Below are 19,622 nucleotides of genomic sequence, written 5' to 3' on the forward strand. Positions count from 1 at the left end.
GCTTTTTTCTATAGAATTACTCTTAGGGGAATAATTTGCCACAGTATCCAACAAAGAGGAACTAGTTCTGTTTCTACACCATTCGTAGTCATGTCACAAAACTAAAACCTGTTAATGAGCAACAAAATACAAAACATTTTGTCTACAAATCCTATGTTCTTGTGGCAGAAATTATGTGGCCCACTTCTAGACCAGTTAAAGTGTGAATAACAATAAACGAGCACATAAAAAAAGTTAAAACAAGGATAAGTATGGCTCTAAGATATGCGATCACGTTTTAGAAATGAATCATATTGTTGATTGGGGTTCATCTGCAATTCTTTATAAGGAGTCTGATTGGAGGAAACAAAATACGGCAGAGTTGCTTTTCATGGCGATAGAGGAGGAGCCACTTTCACGACCATCGGTGGATGTCAGTACAGTGTATTTAAACGTTGTTAAATACAAACTAGAGCAACTACGAGATAAGGCCAGGAGCGTGCATGGCTTATCAACAATGAACAATGCACCTACCCCCACCCGTCCTCCAAGCTCAGCTGATCCGGCAGTCGTGGTCAGACGTTCGACCCGCAAGCGGGATAAAAATAGTATTTTTAAACTCTGAGGAAGCGGAACCTTTTTTGAGTTCTGTGAAACGTCGGACTTTTGATGCCATGGACGATTTCGTGTTGTGTGTACGCTTATATGTGTTTTGACGAGTCCTGGACATCATAGACAAAAATAAAGGTGAGTGAAGCCCACTAGCCCACTATAATCTTCGTGAATAAAGAGGAACTATCCTTGAACTTAAATTGGAAAATTAATAGTAATGTTTACGACCAAGCTTGGTTGACTATTTTAATTTAAAATATAATACCTTCTCATGGTTACTAAACTATTAACAAACGTAAAAGCTATACTTGACCTATCCTGCAGCTTGGGCTATGGGTTGACCAGAATCGTTAACCAGCCCTCTAACTATAATTGATGGATCTGCACATTATGTGCTTGCTGATCTACAAGGTAAACATTTTCACTTTTTTAGCAATACAGTACCTTGTTTGCCCAAGAAAAACTTATTACACAAGAATTTAGAACACAGTACAATTCCTGTTTATATCAAATCAATATGTCTGTATGGATTACCAAACCAGCCTTTCAACAGTTAATTGTAACTTTGGAAAATCTTCTATATTGCTTTTTCATGTCTAGCTGCAAAGGAACAGGTGAGTTGCTAATGGTTGAAAATGTGATTTCTGTCAAATGACTAGTCTAACCACCAGATTCTATGATGTGTGATGGCTTGGTAATATGTGTTACTAAAAGATAGTCCATAATTTTTGGTTAAGCTAATACAGTGTCTCGTTACAAAAACGTTTTTACTCCTTACAATTGCATATGGGTTGGATAAAGGGTATTAAGAAACATAATGTAAAATATTATTTTTAATATCAACTTTCAACTAAACATGTTTACAAAAAAGTGTGTATAAAGTTAATAAAAAACTAATTTATAAACAACAATAAATTATGTGATTACTAGTTACGGACACCACAAAAATGAGTATTTGATCGACATGTAACAAGACATACCCAAAAGTTATAGGGACTGTCTACAGTTCCAAAGTATTTTACATTTTAAAGTTATTTTGATTTTAAAAATCTAATTCTAAGTGATCAGAACATCTAGATTTAAATGCATTTTCAAACCCTCAAAAGAGCAAATTCTGGAAAAATCTACCAACATTGTGAGCTAAATTACCCCAAGTAATCACAATTCCAAACAGGCACAGCAATGGGAATATACGAGTGAAAATTTAAAAACGTACGTTTTCATGTCCCTGGCCTTTTACTTCGTAGATACTGGATTTGTAGTTTATTATTATGTGTTTTAATATTTTTTGGGACGGGGGCAACATGTTACACACATTTATTTGGTTTTAAATAGGTTCTAGGTATTTTTTTCGTATTTTTAAAGTCTCGAAATTCACGACCATGACGTGTCCCTAGGGTACATTTTCCAACTTTCACGCTGTTTTTAGACTAATTATTCATGCCGAAATATATAAAGCCATATTTTTATGTCATCAATGGTTATTAAACTTACAAAAAAGGAGCATATTATAATTTTATTGTCATCACAAACTGACTACCATGACAAAATAAGTCTGTCCCTCGATTTGGCGTCACGACCATTTGGGAAAAATTTTCAACTTTGGAGCACGACAGTGGCAAGCCTGGCGTCGATGGAGTCAGTTGGTTTTAGAGACTAGTTCGGGGTGTACGTCAGGATTGTAGTGCCGGTCGTTTCGAGTTGAAAGGAGGAATTACAAGATTAATTAAGGAAAGATTGTGTTTTTTGTAATTTTGGTGTGTCCATGACCGTACGTAGTCATTCGATGAAGTAGACATGGTGTTAATTTTTGTTTATAAGTTATTTCAATTGCTAGATTAACCTAGAAGTCCACTTTGTATCCTCGAACATGAGGTGCAGGGCTACCACTAGAACAGAGCCAAATAACACGTAATTTCACGACCAAAGTTTCACGACCATCGCGGGTTTTTTCACGACCAATCCAGCCTTATGGATTATAGTGTGTTTGGTCGTGACAAGAACTTTAATATAATTGTAAATTGAACAGTTTAGTGCAATTGAAACACATATTTTTATTATAACTAACAGGATAATTGAAGGATTGTTTAGAAAGATTTAGATTATTCCAGACAATTCACGACCGTACCGCTTGTCCCTGACCATCACGTTTATGATTTCTATCATAAAAATTTCAAAAATTAAAATATCGTCATATTTCAATGTTTTATACACAAAAGAAGCACACCTCTATACAAACATAACGATTTTTCGGGTCTCAGGTAAGTTTTTTCGGAGTTATACAAACTTAAAAAGATTTTATTGGCTTTTTTTCAATTTTTTGAGTTTTTTTATTTTTTTTTAGAAAGACTAAATATACCAAAAGCTCAGTGACCTTTTTATTGTATAGTGGTCATAAAAGTAAATTAGTTTATAGCAAAACATATCTATAAAAATAATACTAACTATTTTTAATATTCATTTAAACGTCCGTTATGGTCGTGACAGGATTTTGTGTTTTTCCACTAAAGATGCTCTTTTAAAAAGAAACTACCAAAGATATTGCGTTACCATGGACATTTTATAAAACTTCAAATGTTAATGAAATAAAAAAAATAATAAAAGTTTTGAAAAAAGGGGAAAAAAATTTGCAAAGTGCTTTTCCTGAAAACGTACGTTTTTAAATTTTCACTCATACACTGCAATGGAGCAGTTGCCCACCTTTTTTTAGAGGTACTTTTTGGTAAAACAAGTTATGTTTTAATAATCAAAATCTATAAATTTTCACTTAGAAGGCTGGCTGCAGTTACACAGACATTCTACAAAATTATTAATTGAACAATCTATTTTTAATATTTTTAAACAGACAGTGTTTTTAGCAGTCAAATAGTAAACGTTTAAACCTTAATTTCAATTCACACTGTAGGCCTACCCCTACTTTGTATGGTCGCCATTTCAATGAAAAGTATAAAGTAAGTAAAGTACCTACCAGGGAATCGTGAAGGCTTAGACATATTTACGTACCGTAGTCAATTGTTGAAAACTATTTCTTTTGGAAAAACTAAAATTGATGTTTATCGGAAAGATGGTCACTCAGAATTAATATATAACTGTATTTTTTAGTTTGCTTAGAAATCTTTACACTTGGAATGAAAAATCATTACCGCATTTTAACCCTGTACACGAGATGGAGGACTAGAATTACAATTAGTGGGGTGTATGGTGGGTATAGTAACGCTTCCCAGTCAAATACAAGTGTGGGATTACACACAGCGACACTTTAAAGAACTGGGACACGTTATCTTTCTAGTCCCAAGGCTCATATGCCCACCCCGGACAAATTAATGCTCGGAGTTATGAAACTTAAGTTATGAAAATTAAATTATGCCATATCCAAAGAGTGTGATGATAACAGCTAACTAACATCCCGATTATTACTGATAACTCTTGTGTGCTCACTTAATATTACTACATAATAACTTATTTTGTAGCCGTTAATATAACAGTCAATATGAAATTAGCTTAATAATTAATTGTGAATTATTTGATCTTAACTTGGCTCTAGCTTGATTAAGCAGTGAAGTAAGAAATAATTGAAAGCATACCAATGTAGAAACTAAATCACAATATTAATTTTTATATATCACATTGTACACATGTGCAAGTAGGTTGTTTGGGAAAACGTGAGCCTGCATACATGTAATAACAAAACTTACTGTATGAAAAATTGAACACCTACAAAGAATGACAACTTGAACCAGGTAAACTCTTTAAAATAATCATTGCAGTGTGTATGAATCGATGTATGATGCTATTGGTTTGACAAAATAAGTTTTAACAGTCACAGTTAATACATTAGTTACAACAGTCAAAGATTTTTTTACATTTTGAAAGTAATTTTGGGATTAAATGGAAGACTCAAAGTTGACAGAAAACTAAATTAAGAGCAGTTGTCTCGCGTCTATTAGCTGGACACAACAGCCATCATATTTTACATAATTGTCCCAATGTCTGTTCATTTTATGTTATACAAGTAGTGTAAGCAGCTTAAAATACAATTTGCTAGGGTGTGATTCATCAATCTTAAAATATGAAAGAAAAGCCAATAATCAAAACCAATAGAACTGATGGTTAATTTATAGTTAGCGGTCAGTAATACAAAGGCTTGATCTATTTGGTTTGACTTTAGTAGGAACAAGGGGTCTGAAAATGGAATACTTGATAGGAATGATCATAATAAATTATAGTAACCATAATAAACAAGAGTTATGATTGTTAACATATAAATCGTAACAAAACAAACTGAACAACTTATCAAATGTTCTGACAAATCTACATCATATGCCAACATATTTTAAAGAAGTAGGGAAATTAAGTAGTAGAGTAATCACTAAGTGCTTTCACTTACTATAGATGGTCTAAAAGTTCCTCAGCTATACTCCATTCAACGTTCACCGTGCAGTACAGAGTGTCCATAAGCCTTGTATTTCAAATTGGCGTTTCACTGAACCTAGCCGTCCAACAAACATCAGGACCCACAGGAAGCTTGGCATATTTTTACAATTTTTTTACCTTTTTCACTGCTAGACTAAGCTAACAGCTTACCAAACAAGCTGCTAAGGTGGCATATTGACTTTGCCAGAGAAAAATTATCAATATTTAAACAAATTCAATCTATACATTAAATGTACTTTTGTGCCTTCATGTGGGTAACGAGGACAGTAATTAACAAAGCTTGTACAACAAAAAACATGATGTTTCCAGTAATGTGAATAGCACGACTATCTCCCATAAGGCATGTACTGCACGATTAACATGGAATTGAGTTTAGTCTCCTCTCTAGCTTAAGACCAGTCTGACAGTGCTAGAGTAGGCCTATACTGTGCAGTAGGAATAACAACCTATTATATCTAAGGAATGTTTACAATCACCTGTAGGGAATCAGTCTTAACGTAACAGCACTATTTCCCCTGAATTTCACTATTCTGGTTTCCAAACCCAAAAAATCAAAAGGATATTTTTGGATGATTAACAAACATTTTATCTAAGTATGCCTATTTTTTAAACCCAAGCAATAGGCTTGAAAAATGCTGCCAATAACAAAATTGTATTGTTCTTACAACCTGCTTTATGGTCAGCAATGATCAAACTACCGCCGATTAACAACATTTGCGTTAAATGTGTTTAGGCCTATCACAATTATTAATCAGTTGATAAAACCACATTACATTAACAAAACGACATTATGTAAAAAGGATATAACCTAAGCTACAAATGTCAAAAAATATATTAAGCCAAAACAAATTACAACCTTAAAGGAATGATGAATAGTTATAAAAATAGAGTTTCTCTTAGTTAATATTTTGCTGGGTATATATCTAGTCGTGCAGGCTATCAACCAAGGCTTCAGTTCTGAAAGGAAGATAAAATTAATTAGTCAGGTTGCTCGAGTGATATATTAACACATTCGAAGTTGCCTCTTTACTTGCTAATTTTTTTGCAACAAAAAAAGGAAAGCTTGTGTTAGGCAGCCTGGCCTTAAATAATGTACTTAGGTAACTTCTATTGAGGAATTTTGCTGAATATATCTAATTAGAGGTAATTAGGTACATTTAGAACTTGGTATTATCCAGAGACCACCCTTATACAGTGCACTGCGGCGGTTATGTTAGGTTAGGCTGATCAATAGTTAAAAGGGTACCTTCCTGATAAAGGGAACATTCATTATTATTGATCTAATTTCTTTCGATAGGCCTATATCGATATATTTGTTTTCCTTACGATCCATACCTTCTGTTTTAATATCTTCAAAAACATTTCAATTACCGTACAAATTGACAACTGATCTTGTTTAGGCAAAAATAGCATAGGTATTTCAATGTGGATCCAGAAATAAAACTGTTTTAAACTAACCTAACACAACGAATCAAACTTGCTGTACCATTTCAAAATTTTGTTTGGTAACAGAAAAGGCATGTGAGTCAATCAGAATCAATCAATCAAGGCATGTGAGTAATATGAAACGGGATTTGGAAATGTTACAGCAAGTTTGGTTGGTTAGGTAAGGTTAGTTTGGAACAGTTTCATTTCAATATAATATTTTTAAATGGTTTGTTGATACTGAACAATATTTAAGTTATTATCGTAGCTGTCAGCTGACATCTCGTTCATTAATATCGGTATATCGGATAAAAAATAGAATATCGATGTATGTAAAAAATCATTGATAATGAATGTTCCCTTTAACAGTAAAGTACCGTTAAAAGCAGTATTTAAATGATTTCCTCACTCATCTGGACCAAACCTAAGTTACTGATTCTCACAACCTATGGAAAGCAGCACTTTTCATTAGTTACAATTGTGGCACATAAGTAATGAAGCCTTTAGAAAAAGCAAATCATAGAATTAGAATCAAACAGAATCTTTAATTGATAAATGGCCCTCTTAAGCTGATTTCATAGTGTGTATGACGTTTTACCGACACAAGTGTACTGTGGTCACCTACCTCTTCCCACGTCCAAGAATAGCCTCTTAGATCAACAGTTCCCAAACTATGGGCTCGCAGTCGGAGCAATTTTGGTGTGTTGCGTAAGAGATCAAACATTAAAAATGTTTTTTTACTGGGAAGTTTTCATTACCGGAATGGTCTAGAGAGCACCAAAATAGTGCCGAAGGAGTAGCAAGGGACCGGTTGAACATTAAGAGATATTCAGAATATTTAGTTTAATGTAATTAATAATAATAATAAATGTTCCCTTTAACAGGAAAGTAGGTACCCTTAAGAGGGGTTGGCAAAATTTAATCCCCAATTTTAATGTGTGGTTTGAATAGGCCTACTGTACTTTATGGGAGTTTTTGGGCGCGAATAACGCTCTAATATTGCGTTCAAGCAAAATGTCACCTTACTTACTAAGGTAAGTTACTACTTGCTTACTCCCTCGACGCCGTTGACCAGCTCTTGCTGGATAGACTCTATTCTATTTATATGCTTATTTACAAGTTTGGCGGCAGGTTAGATGCAAATTTTATAAAACTCATCTAGGGGCCTTGTCAGCCACCCCCCCCCCCCAGCCAGTCTCTCAGTTCGTTTTTGAAATCTGAGTTTTAATCATCATCTGTAGGGCCTAATTTACAATAGCCTAATTTAACTTATGCAATTTCCAAGCCTAATAGGCAAAGGTTCAACCAAGCCAATTAGTTTTTGGACCAATCTCAACAACACATGAAAATGATGTGATGTTACCACAAAAGAGGCTTTTTTTAAACTTCAGTCTTCGTAGTAAAATCAACGGCAAGGCTTAATTTAACTCAATTGGGTGGTAAAATATAAGTTGTGTGAGTAGCTAACCTCATTAAGTAAAAATCTAATACAGAAAAAGTATATGTGTAGAAAACTGTCCAACACCATTGATTACACAGAGCCAACACTCTTACAAACAGTTTCCAGCATTTAATCCACAAAAAGTCTCTTTTAAAGAGAAGGCTTAAACGTTGATTCTAAATTGGTAGGTAGGCCTAATTTAAAGTTTCTTAAACAATACCGGTAAGTTAGTATTATAGACATTAAATGTATTTTCAATAGGCCCAAGCACCATCCTCACCATATTAATATAAGTTTTAGTCGTGTGTTTCTCAGTGTAGCCTATGTGATAATATTAAATATATTTATTAGGTAGGCTATAATAATAATAGCCAATTATATTGAATAGGTGGGGGGTACACTTCCATATCTGTTGGCACAAACAACCGAATAAAAATTTTGATCGATATATCGAATTAAACAATCAAATAATCAATATTACTCATTCGGTTGTTTATGCCAACAGATATAGAAGTGTACCCTAGGTGGATCGCCAAGAAAATTCCAAGGTGGTGGTGGGTGGCCAGACCAAAACTTTTGGGAACCGCTGGCTGCTGGCCTAGATTAAAATTACTGTGGGCCTAAAGCAGAATTTTTTGGCCATTGTCTTTTTTCAACATATTTTTTGTCAAAACCATTAACTTACAAAGCTTGACTGTTTTGAGTTTTTATGAAACCCCATTAACGTGTTTCAGTCAAGTAGTACAGATATACAATTGCTTCAAACTATTTAACAAACAAGCCTATTAAAGTTAACCACATGAGTAGCATACTCACAAACCACTAATTAAAATTACGCTAATTAAAAACCGCTAATTAAGTTACCGGTAGGGAAATAAGTTAATTATAAGTTTACCTGCTGGCTACTATCTTCATCAATCTCTTGGTTGGTGGGCTTGGTTGAAGTAGTGATTTCTTCTTCATACTTTCTAATGAATTCTGGATCAACTGATTTGATGTGGTTAAGGAACTGATCCTTGTCTCCAGTGGTCCACCCATCTGACCATTCTCGAAATAGTTTTACTCTACACTGGAATAAACTGGGTGGTTTGTCTTCCAAGTATGAGATACTCTCCATTGCAGGAAGAAGGCCATTTACATAGCTTTTATTGCCAAACTTTTGGGAAAGAATAGGCAAGAAATCATTTCTCTGCATTTCACTCCATTCATGAAACCACTGAACTAAGTAATTCAACTGTGCCTGGATATTTGGCACATAAGCATTATTGGTAGTTGAACCCATTGATAAAAATTCAACCAACCGTAAAATAACAAATCAAACTATCGAGGAGTGAATTGTACCTAACATTTGTCCGGCTTACGGTAAAATAAAACAATTCCTCTTGTTGGTTAAATTTAAGCTTTGGAGTTAATAAAATTGTGAATATACACTTAACTTTTGGGTTTTAGCCATACATGAACACAATGCAGCAATAATTACCTACTGTAATACATCAGTGAGGGTTCTTCAAGACAGAATAGTGCGAAGTTCGAGCACAATAAATTAAACAAAACAATAAAATTATAACAGCAAGCGAAATTGCGAAAAAAACACGGCGTTTCAAACAACAAAACAAAACAGCCGACACGACGACAGTTTCACTAGTTTCAGGATTCAGTGATTGAGTGAGAAACAGTGCTGCCAACACAGAACAATGGCTTGTACATCTAGTGCGGCCTTGCTTGTACACAAATTGTGTCTCCGGTCGAATTAGCATAGGGTCTGAAATGTTGGATTTTGAAACACATAGAAGACATAATATAATATACTATTAGTGGCTGTTCAAGGGGGGGCTATATAGGGTAAAGCCCCCCCCCATATTGGACCCTCACCCTGAAAATTAAACCATTTGAATTAAAATTTACATTTAGTCATTAAATCGTTAAGGTGGTTATTGGACACCGTAGACGTTAAAAATGACAAAAAAATCCCAAAACGGCTTTACAAATAGCAAATTTTTCGGGGGACCCCGGACCACCCCTCCTAGCGTCCTACCGTTAGGCCCCCCTGACAAGGTCTTAGAACTGCCACTGAGTACTGTTTTAATTTATACGACTGTATGATGATGATTCATTTCTTAAGCACAAAAGTTTTTGGGCATCCTTTATCCAGTGTATACTATTATAAAAGTAAAATAAACAATAAATTCAAATATCTTCTTCCTACACAGCATCGTTTCAAAAAAGTTTGAAGTAATTTTAAATATTTTAGACTCTATTATGGACTTTATTTTATATATTTTTTCTTTACAGTCGCTATAAACCACTGGGAATATTTAACAGAATGTATTTGCAATTTCTTTCTGGGGAGAAATCTAGATCAACCAGTAACTTACAAACCTGTTTTGCGTTATTTTATAATTAATCTTTTAATTAATACTCATTGACAAAAATACTATTTTTAATCTGATTCTATTAATCGCGTAAAAGTGGGTATTTTAGGCAGGTTCGGTGGGGGAGTTGGCAAACCTGGACCAACAGCGTCCAATAACAAGAAAGATGAAGAAGATGATAAATTTAACGATAAGATAAAACAAAACGACAATAGTTTAAATAAACAACTTGTGCTGGAAAGGTAAATAATATTAATTATTAGGGTAATATTTGTTACATTTATGTGTTTGTTACGCTTTGTATCTAACTTTGAAATTACATCCCTCTCTTAGTAAAATTATTGCCAATCCCTCCACCATTCAATTTGTTTACTTTATTATGGCAGCAAAAATGTGAGGTTATGTTCATGTTCTTTTTATTGGGTGGTAAAGTTTTTCTTGATTTTCACTATTGAAGCTCACTTTTAGAGATGTTGGATGCTGCATAGGAGATTATTGCGGACACAACAGAATGGAAATATTGACTATTCGATTGTTTCATTCAACATTCGATATAACTTATCGTTTGGTTAGTTAGGTTAGGTTAACCTTAAGGGGAGTCGCTACTGAAACTACCTAGTGATTTTTAATAAAATCCTTTTGAAAATTATCATATATACTTTTTTAAGTTCATTTAGTCTTAGAAAAAGATTTACTGCCGTTAAAGTAAAAAGAAAAATTTTTTTTACAAACTTTTTGGAGTTTTTTAAGTTTTTTGGCGGGAAAAAATGGGGTTTTTTAAATCTCTTATAACTATTTAACTACTGAACCAATTTTATTGTCCGATATCTTATTTTAAAGAGCAAGGAAAGCACATACTTTCTGTGCATACTCATGTTATTTTCTCAATTAGTTTATAAGTTATGGCTTCAAAAATAAGTTTTTGAAAAATTTATAGGTTATAAATTTTTATAAATTTTTTTTCATGTACTTTTATTTACCCAATTACAATATCCATGCACAGAAAGTTGATTTATAGTATAAACAATGTGTGGTAAAAATTTCATTCATATAGCTGTAATAGTTAAAAAGTTATAAGAACTTATATATAAAAAAAACAAAGTTTTAAAGTCGCGGAAAACAGCGGTTGAAGTTTATACTAGGCCTAGTTGATGCCCTTAAAAGAGGTGTGCACGCTTCACTTCAAATATTTTTTTCACAGTGATAAAAATATATATTATACCAAATGTTATGTTTTTCTGAAACCTTACAATCCATAGAACAAGATAAAAAAATAATAAAAAAAATCAAGTTTTTTACAAAATTGGTAGTTTTTTAGTAGCGACTCCCCTTAACGACATTAACTAACCAAAAGATATATTAAATAATCGATATATCGATCATATTTTCATTCGGTTGTTTTTGCCAACAGATATGGAAGTCTACCCCTCCAATTTATTAAATCTCAACCCCAACAAAACTGAATTGCTCCCTTTCTCCATCCAAGGCAATCCACTCACAACTAAGTTTAAGTTATCCTTTTAGACAACGTGGAAATTGAATCGGCAGAATGTGTCAAGTTTCTTGGTTTAATAGCCTATTAGACAAACACTATCGTTTTTATGAACATGCTGACAGTGTGTGTATGAGGGTTGTTCCGGCATCTTTCTGAACAACTTTCCAATTTTTATGATCAGAACGTCCTTACAACAGATTATTATGGGTAATTTTCCCTCATTATTTTTAAACCCTGTTGTTTTTAACCCTCCGTCGGTCGCACCTATTTTTTAACGTGACCAGTCGCACTATATCTCTGAGATACATTTTTCCTTAAAAATTTGTTTGAGTACCTTAGACATATATTTTCTCCCTAATTATTATTTTACTCTTTACAACAACTTTTGACCTAAGTAGGTCTATAGATTTCATACATATTTCACGTCGTCTAACTTAAGCATTTCTCAATTATTTTTAAAAAAAAGTTGTCAGACCATACACATTCTTGTATCCATTAGATACAGTGTGATCATGCCCATGTAAACTAGGATTGCGACCAGTGCCACTGCATGTAAAATTGAACTCGACGTTTTCTCGCTGGGTAAAAAACAGTTTGATTTATTTCTATATTTAATAGAATTAAGTTACTTAATTTTTGTATGATATAACAAAGATAGATCACAAAAAAAACGAGACCGGTCCCGTTTTTATTTTGAGATACATCACAAAATAAAAACTGGACAAGTCGGGCAATCGCACTGTCTATAAGATAGGCCTACAAGAGCAAAACAAGGCATGTGTGCAAGAGACAACGCTAACAGTGATACTAGGTGTATCGGGGAGGGGATGAACAGCACACTGGCCAAGACCGGTTTTCGGGCGAGAACACAAAAATGGCAGGAATTTTCCATGTTGCGGTATATCTAATAGATTAGGTGGGACCGACGGAGGGTTAAAAAATCACTTTGGAAATTACTGGTGTTTAAGTGTTAGCCTACTATAGTGTCGGTGATTTTATAGCTGACGGGTACCTAGTCATGGGCATATGGTATACTTTTAAGTTAACTTAGTTCATGAATTGATTGAATGTAAATATTGTTTAATTTAATAGTTATTGTATAGTTTATAATACTATCTGTATTTTTTAATACAAGTATATTGACTTTTAATAATTAAATACTTTTCAATGAAATGGCGACCATACAAAGTAGGTATTTTAAGCCAAGTATGAATGGAAATAAGTGACTTAGCCAATGCATTAACTTAATGTAAATCTGGCCAAATAAATGACTTATGACTTAGATAGTTTGATTTGCTCTCTTTTGGAGTGGAAATAAAAAATTGAGTTCTTTCATTCCTATGTCTGTACTGTGCCTGTGCAGACCAGATAATAGGCTCTCAGAGTGACATTCTGATCGGAGAAATTTGAAAGTTGCCTCAAAAGGAAGAAGCCAGACCCCAGTCTTATGTATACATTTTGGACATGGTCATGAAAGTAAAGATTCATATATCCATGGATATTTAGACCAATGAACAGACCAAGGAACATAAACACAGTCTGACTACTTAATTTCTACATCGTCTAGAAGAATGTTTGTAGAAGGATTGCCTTGGATAGAAAAAAAGAGCAATTCAGTTTTGTTTGGATGGAGGTTTAGTAAATTGGAATCAAACCTCTGCCTAGTATTATTTTTTTTAGTAAAATATTTTATTTCTTATTCCTTGGCAGTTGAGATGGACAGGGCTACAGACGTAGCCTATCATCCGTAAAATTTGCAGCAAACCTAGGTACTTATTAAACCTAATGTTATTTAAATAAATTTAATTGAAAATCAATTCAGACAAATGGAAATTCGCTTAGTCGGCAGGTTTGCTGCGGCAGGGGTATTTTGATTCTATAGCCTACTTAGGCCCTATATCAAATAATAACTTAGTTTAGCTCTATAGCACTAAGGCCGGTTTTATGCACCGCGACAGTCGCGTGTCGCGGCGCGACTCAAGTTCTATTGAGTTAAATGGGAGCATTTATGCACCGCGACAGCGACAAACTGCTGCGCGAGCGACTCGGAGATCTCTAAATACCCGCGACAGGTTTTAGAATTGCAGCTTCAAAAAATGTGTCGCGCGCGGTTCAAGTTCTATTGGATGAAATGGGCACGCTTATGCACCGCGACAGTAGTATTTTTCATACTCCACGTATATTCTCCATATATTTATATTGATTAATGTTAATAATTAGTATATAAATGAGTTCTTTACCCTTTATTTGTAATATAAATTACATCATTATAATATGTTATGACATTTTTAAGAGGGTTGACCCAATTCCAACTGTAAATTGTATGTGTTGTTTAAATAACTAGGGTTTTTTCGTCTATATTTAAAACAACTTAATAATCACTTCTACATCACAAACACAACACACAACATTGGATTGAGAACAGACTGATTTCTTTAATTCCTCCACCATCGGATGTGAGTTTACGCGACGAAAAAGTGTCGCTGTCGCGTGTCATTTTGGTCAGCCGCAATACGTGGCGCGACTCGCGACTGTCGCAATGCATAAAACCAGCCTAAGCTACTAGACATTAAATTACTAAGTAAACTTTTTCAGGAAGTAAATCTTCATAGCTATCAGAAAATGACGTCAACCTCTGTAGATCCAAGTGGAAAGGAAATAGGCCATGAACAGAGGTAATAACTATTTAAAATAAGTCTCAAGCTGAGTTTTAAACAAGCACTTCCATTTTTGAGCGTGTTAATCATAATAGAAATTTGATCTTAGGTTTTGATAAGTCTGGTGGAGAGTAGGCCTATTGACACTGAAAACAATACAATTTCTTTTGTCAGACTTACCAATATTTAATCATCTCCCAATTAATCATCTATACCAATATTATATCTAAATACCCTACCCTCTTCCCTCAAAAGATGGTTTTTATTGTCCAGTTACATTATAGCTCATACTTTAAGTTTGTAACATAGACATGTAATTTAAATGGACCAGCTTTAGGAAGTATTTCGCTCAAATGAGTCTAGTTAGATAAATGCAGTTTGATTTATTTATTATTTCTTGATACTAAAGTAAATTACACGATTTAAAGGATGCCAAAGTCTTCAATAAGTATATCTTTCAATTTGGCTTTTTTCTAAAGTTAACTTAGTGTAGTATAGAATATTTTGACTACCTTACAATATCCAGAAATGTTGTTGATACGATACTACATGTTTCGTGACGACGGCCACATCATCAGGTTGATACTCTTTGTAAAATTTTAATACTTCAATACTTAAATACTTTTCATAGAAATGGCGACCATACAAAGTAGTATTGGCGTAACTAAAACATGGCTTTGGGAGGAATGGATGAGCTCAAAGTATGCACTCATGTGTGGGGTTTTAACAATGTAATGTAGCTACTGCTTCAACTCGATGAATTACCTTTTGTTTCCAACAATCTGATCGAAAAAAGACATAGGAGAGTAGCTATTAAATAAGTCTATTAAATTCTTGCATGAGCGCTGACACTTCATCTCACTTCCCTCCAAACACGTCGGAATCATGAACGACCCATGTGGCCGCGGAGAAATGGTGAACATCTTGCGTGAGCGCTGAGACGTCCTATTTGTCTCCTCTGATCGTGGCGGAATCATAAATGACTCATGTGGCCGCGGAGAAATGGTGAACATCTTGCGTGGCCGAGTAGACCTCATCATCGTCTCCCGCGGTCACGAAAACGTGCTCGTTGTCCTGCGCGATGGTGGCTTAATCATAAACATCTCTCACGGCCGTGAAGACATCATAATCGTCTCCTGCGGTCACAAAAGCGTGATCGTCAAAGTTTTGCGATAGCGGCAAAATCATGAATATCTCCCACGGCCATGTAAACGTCATCATCGTTTCCATCGGTTTCAAAAACGTGATCACCGCATTGCGTGATAGCGGCAAAATCATGAACATCTGAACCGTGTTGACATCATCATCGTCCCCTGTGGTTACAAAAATGTGATCGTCGAGTTTCGCGATAGCGGCAAAATGGCAAAATCATGAATATTTCCCGCGGCCGTGTAAACATCATCATTGTCTCACGTAGTCTCGAAAACGTGATCGTCGTCTTGTGCGACAGCGGAAAAATCCAGTTCGATTCCCGTGGCCGTGTAGATATAATCATCGTCTCCTGCGGTCTCGAAAACGTGATTGTCGTCTTGTGCAATAGCGGAAAAATCAAGTTAATTTCCCGTGGCCGTGTAGATATAATCATCGTCTCCTGCGGTCTCGAAAACGTGATTGTCGTCTTGTGCGATCATGGCAAAATCATTTAGTTCATTTCCTGTGGCCGTCTAGACATCATCATCGTCTCCTGCGGTCGCGATACAATCTTGGACTTCTTCCGTGATGATGGATGACAACTCCTACGCTAACGGCGAAATAGCGAAGATCTTTTGCGGTCACTCAGATTTCACCAACAGCACCCGCAATCGCGGCGGAAAAGATTTTTGGTGAAATAAATTGATCAAGAAAAAATATTTGAGGCCCCATGTAAAGCCCCCTCCTAGGCTGAGGCCCCCGGCAACCGCCCTGTCCGCCGTTAGAGAAATACGGCCCTGATAAACTTTTTAAAATTAGTTTACTATACAAATAAACTAATAATCAACGAATTAGATTAATAAAACCAAATAAAAACTAAATCATCAGTTTCAGTTGCAAATTTCACGCAACTGTATTTTAAAGAAAAAAGGAACGGGGTTTTACTGGGGATTTTGGGTTAAAAATTTGTTTTTCTCATTTTTGACCCTCAAAACACAAAATTTCCTAATTTCTCTCTAGACCTTTTTAGAGCTTAAAAAAAAAAACAAAGAATTAAATACCTATATCAACGTGTTTTTTACAGTTATTGGTAACGGAGAAAATTAAAAAAGTTTTAAATTTAAAATTCCCATGTTATTCTTATAGAGAATATTGTAAAATGTTGTTGTTTGCTTGTTTATGGATATATTTTGATCAAACTTGGCAAATTTATTTATTTTATACTAAGCTATTAATATTTTACCAAAAACACATTTTATTAGTTTCCTTGTAACAGTAAACCTAGGTACTCGTTAAACCTAATGTTATTATAATAGATTTAATTGAAACTCAATTCAGACATATGTAAATTCGCTTAGTCGGCAGGTTTGCTACGGCGGGGGTATTTCCCTGTAAGATGGCTGGTTACCTGAGAGGTTATAGTGATCACAGAACAATCAAAAGGTTGCTGTATCAATGCTGAAAAAGTCAGTAGTTTTTGATGGTTAAAAACTGGACCCAGCTGTTCCTGATCATGGGGCTTTAAATAAATTATTTTGTTTTGACTAATGTAACAGCTGACTAAGATCAGTAACAAAGCTACACAGATTATCACACTCCATTCTACCATAGACTAACCAACACAAGTAGACTTCTCATCCCATTGTAAATTTTGAGGCACGTTTTTCGTGTCTAGTTCATGTACGTGACACTTGGGCACTAGTGTCGACGAAACTTTGTTTCTATTATTTTAGGGTTAATTTCTTGGTTTGTGCTTTACTGTTTGGTTATATAACTAGGGAACAAGTTATTGTTTATGATTAGACCGTATTATTTGGTTAAACGAGGTTTTAAATGGCTGTAATAACGGGAAACAAATTGTTAACAAAACACGACCTCTACATAAACCGTACAGAACTAACAGTAAAATTGTCTTCAGCTGTTCCATAAGGATGAGAAATCTACTAAGGGAGTATGTTTTATCTATGATTCTACACTCATCCTTCACTCATATTTGGGGTAAAATATGCAGTAAGCACATAGGTGGCAGCCCAATCTCAATGATAGATAATTGATGTCCTGATCTTGTACACTTTGGTTTTAGAATGATCAGCCTCATCCAGAAAGCTGGCTCCAAAGGGGTAAATGATGCAGATATTCAAAAGGAAATCCCAGTTTTATCTGCAGAGCAAAGAGTAGCTATCATAAACAAATTTATTGCTCAGGTAAACACAATGTTCTTATATCCATATCCCTTTCTGTAACTCTTCTATACTTTTATTCTTTATGCGAGTTTGTCTGTTGATCGAAGTGTCCAAAAGTCAATTGTTATCCTCAAATGTAAGCCTAATAAAAAATACCTTTTGATAAAATTATATGTATGTTTTACAGTCTTATATTATAAAAAATTAATATTCTGTAAATATGAGCTTATTATAGCTTATAAAATAAATTTTAAGATTAACATTTTCAACTAGAAGTCAGGGTTGTAATACGAGGATCATTCAATAAATAACGAGACGAACTATTATTGCTCAAAAACGTTTTATTGAATCACTTCAAAACATTCAGGACATCATTTTGTAAACGCAACCTCAAATTTACTCAGTTAGCGATAGCGAGTCACTTGAGCATTGCACCGTGAAAGAACAACGTCCCGTGATCAGATTTTTAAAGACGAGAAAGGTAGGTAGTGAAGTCCAAAAAACAATGTTAAAAGTGTACGGAGACAGTTGTTTGAATCGTTCAAACGTTTAAAAATGGGTATTACAGTTTTAAGGTTGCTGTGCAAAAGTGTCTGACGAGCAACGCAGTGGATGACCGATCGAAGTTGGGACTTCCTCTCTTAAATCAGTCAAATCTCGGTTTGACGCATTAATTCGGGACAATAGGTGTATCACCTTAAACTGATAAGTGAAAAAGTAAACGTGAGTGTTGAAACTGTTCATAACATTATTCATAACAAGCTGAAATACAAGAAAACCTATGCGAAGTGGGTGCCCCGACAACTCACGGACGCACAGAAAGAAACCCGGCTTCAAATCAGTCAACAGTTAAAAATCGATATTCGACTGAAGGAGAAGGGTTTTTTTCAATAGAATTGTAATTTGCGATGAAACATGGATCCACCACTATCAGCCAGAGTAAAAAAGACAGAGCCTTGAGTGGAAGCTTACGACTTCTTCCATTAAAACAAATTAAAGACCCGGCCATCTACCGGTAAAGTCATGCTTACAATATTCTGGGATTTTTAGGAGCCAATTTATTGTGATTTTCTTTAAGGCCAAAAAACAAGCAACAGCCAATACAATGACATGCTGGAAAAGAAGATAACCCCTGCAATTTTAACGAAACACTGTGGGCTCTTGACTGAAGGTGTGATTTTGCTTCATGACAACGCCCGTCCACATAGGGCACAGCTGACGAAAGAAAAACTTAAGAAACTGGGATGGGAGATCCTTCCACATCCCCCTACAGCCCCGACCTCGCCCCATCAGACTTCCATCTGTTTGGATACCTTAAAGATGATCTATGGAGGATACATTTATGATCAATGAAGAAGTTTGAATCAGGTGAAAAAGTGGCTTTGAGATCAACCTAAACAATTTTATGCCTAGGGCATTTACAAATCAGCAGAAACATGGGAGAGGTATAAAAGTGTTACTGGGGACTATGTTGAAAAGTAACCAGAATTTTGTAGGTACTGATTCAATAAATTATTTTGGGACGTTAATAATTTGCCTCCGTACTTAATTATTGAATGACCCTCGTACTTTTTAGCTGGATTCTTTAGATAGGTTGGCTCCTTTTGAAGCTTGGGTCTTAATATGTCTCAAAAACCTAGACTATGACTAATTAGATTAAATTATTTATAACTCCATCAAAAGTGTATTAATCAATGTTTTGATTGAATATTTACCTATTAAATTTTAACATATATATTCCAAAAAAAGAAAAATTATCTTTTTAATATAATAAATATACAAATATAACTCTGTAAAAATGACTCACACAAATATTTGAAAGAAAAGATCTAGACATAAAAACAACATAATATATATATAGGCCTAGGTCTAAATATTTTATAGGCCTATGTT

At 34.6% G+C, this 19,622-nt stretch overlaps 1 protein-coding gene across 3 annotated transcripts in view; it reads left to right on the forward strand.

Moving 5' to 3' along the window:
* The first annotated feature begins 637 nt into the window (after window positions 1-637).
* The window catches only part of LOC128985913 (DNA-directed RNA polymerase III subunit RPC6), a 31,701-nt gene continuing 12,716 nt past the window's right edge, over window positions 638-19,622 (forward strand). Inside the window, exons 1-3 of one of the 3 annotated variants that reach the window (XM_054405909.1) lie at window positions 638-726; window positions 14,354-14,433; window positions 17,630-17,750. In XM_054405909.1, the coding sequence (XP_054261884.1) occupies window positions 14,381-14,433; window positions 17,630-17,750 (174 nt within the window). In that variant the 5' untranslated portion in view covers window positions 638-726; window positions 14,354-14,380. Of the gene's footprint in view, window positions 727-10,422; window positions 10,506-14,353; window positions 14,434-17,629; window positions 17,751-19,622 lie in introns of those variants that run through there. The other 2 variants (XM_054405900.1, XM_054405917.1) reach the window with 2 other exon arrangements.

This window comes from Macrosteles quadrilineatus, unplaced genomic scaffold (assembly GCF_028750875.1).
Source record: "Macrosteles quadrilineatus isolate MER2022 unplaced genomic scaffold, UCM_ALF_1.0 Scaffold_1__1_contigs__length_201487025, whole genome shotgun sequence".
Classification (NCBI taxonomy): Eukaryota; Metazoa; Arthropoda; class Insecta; order Hemiptera; family Cicadellidae; genus Macrosteles; species Macrosteles quadrilineatus.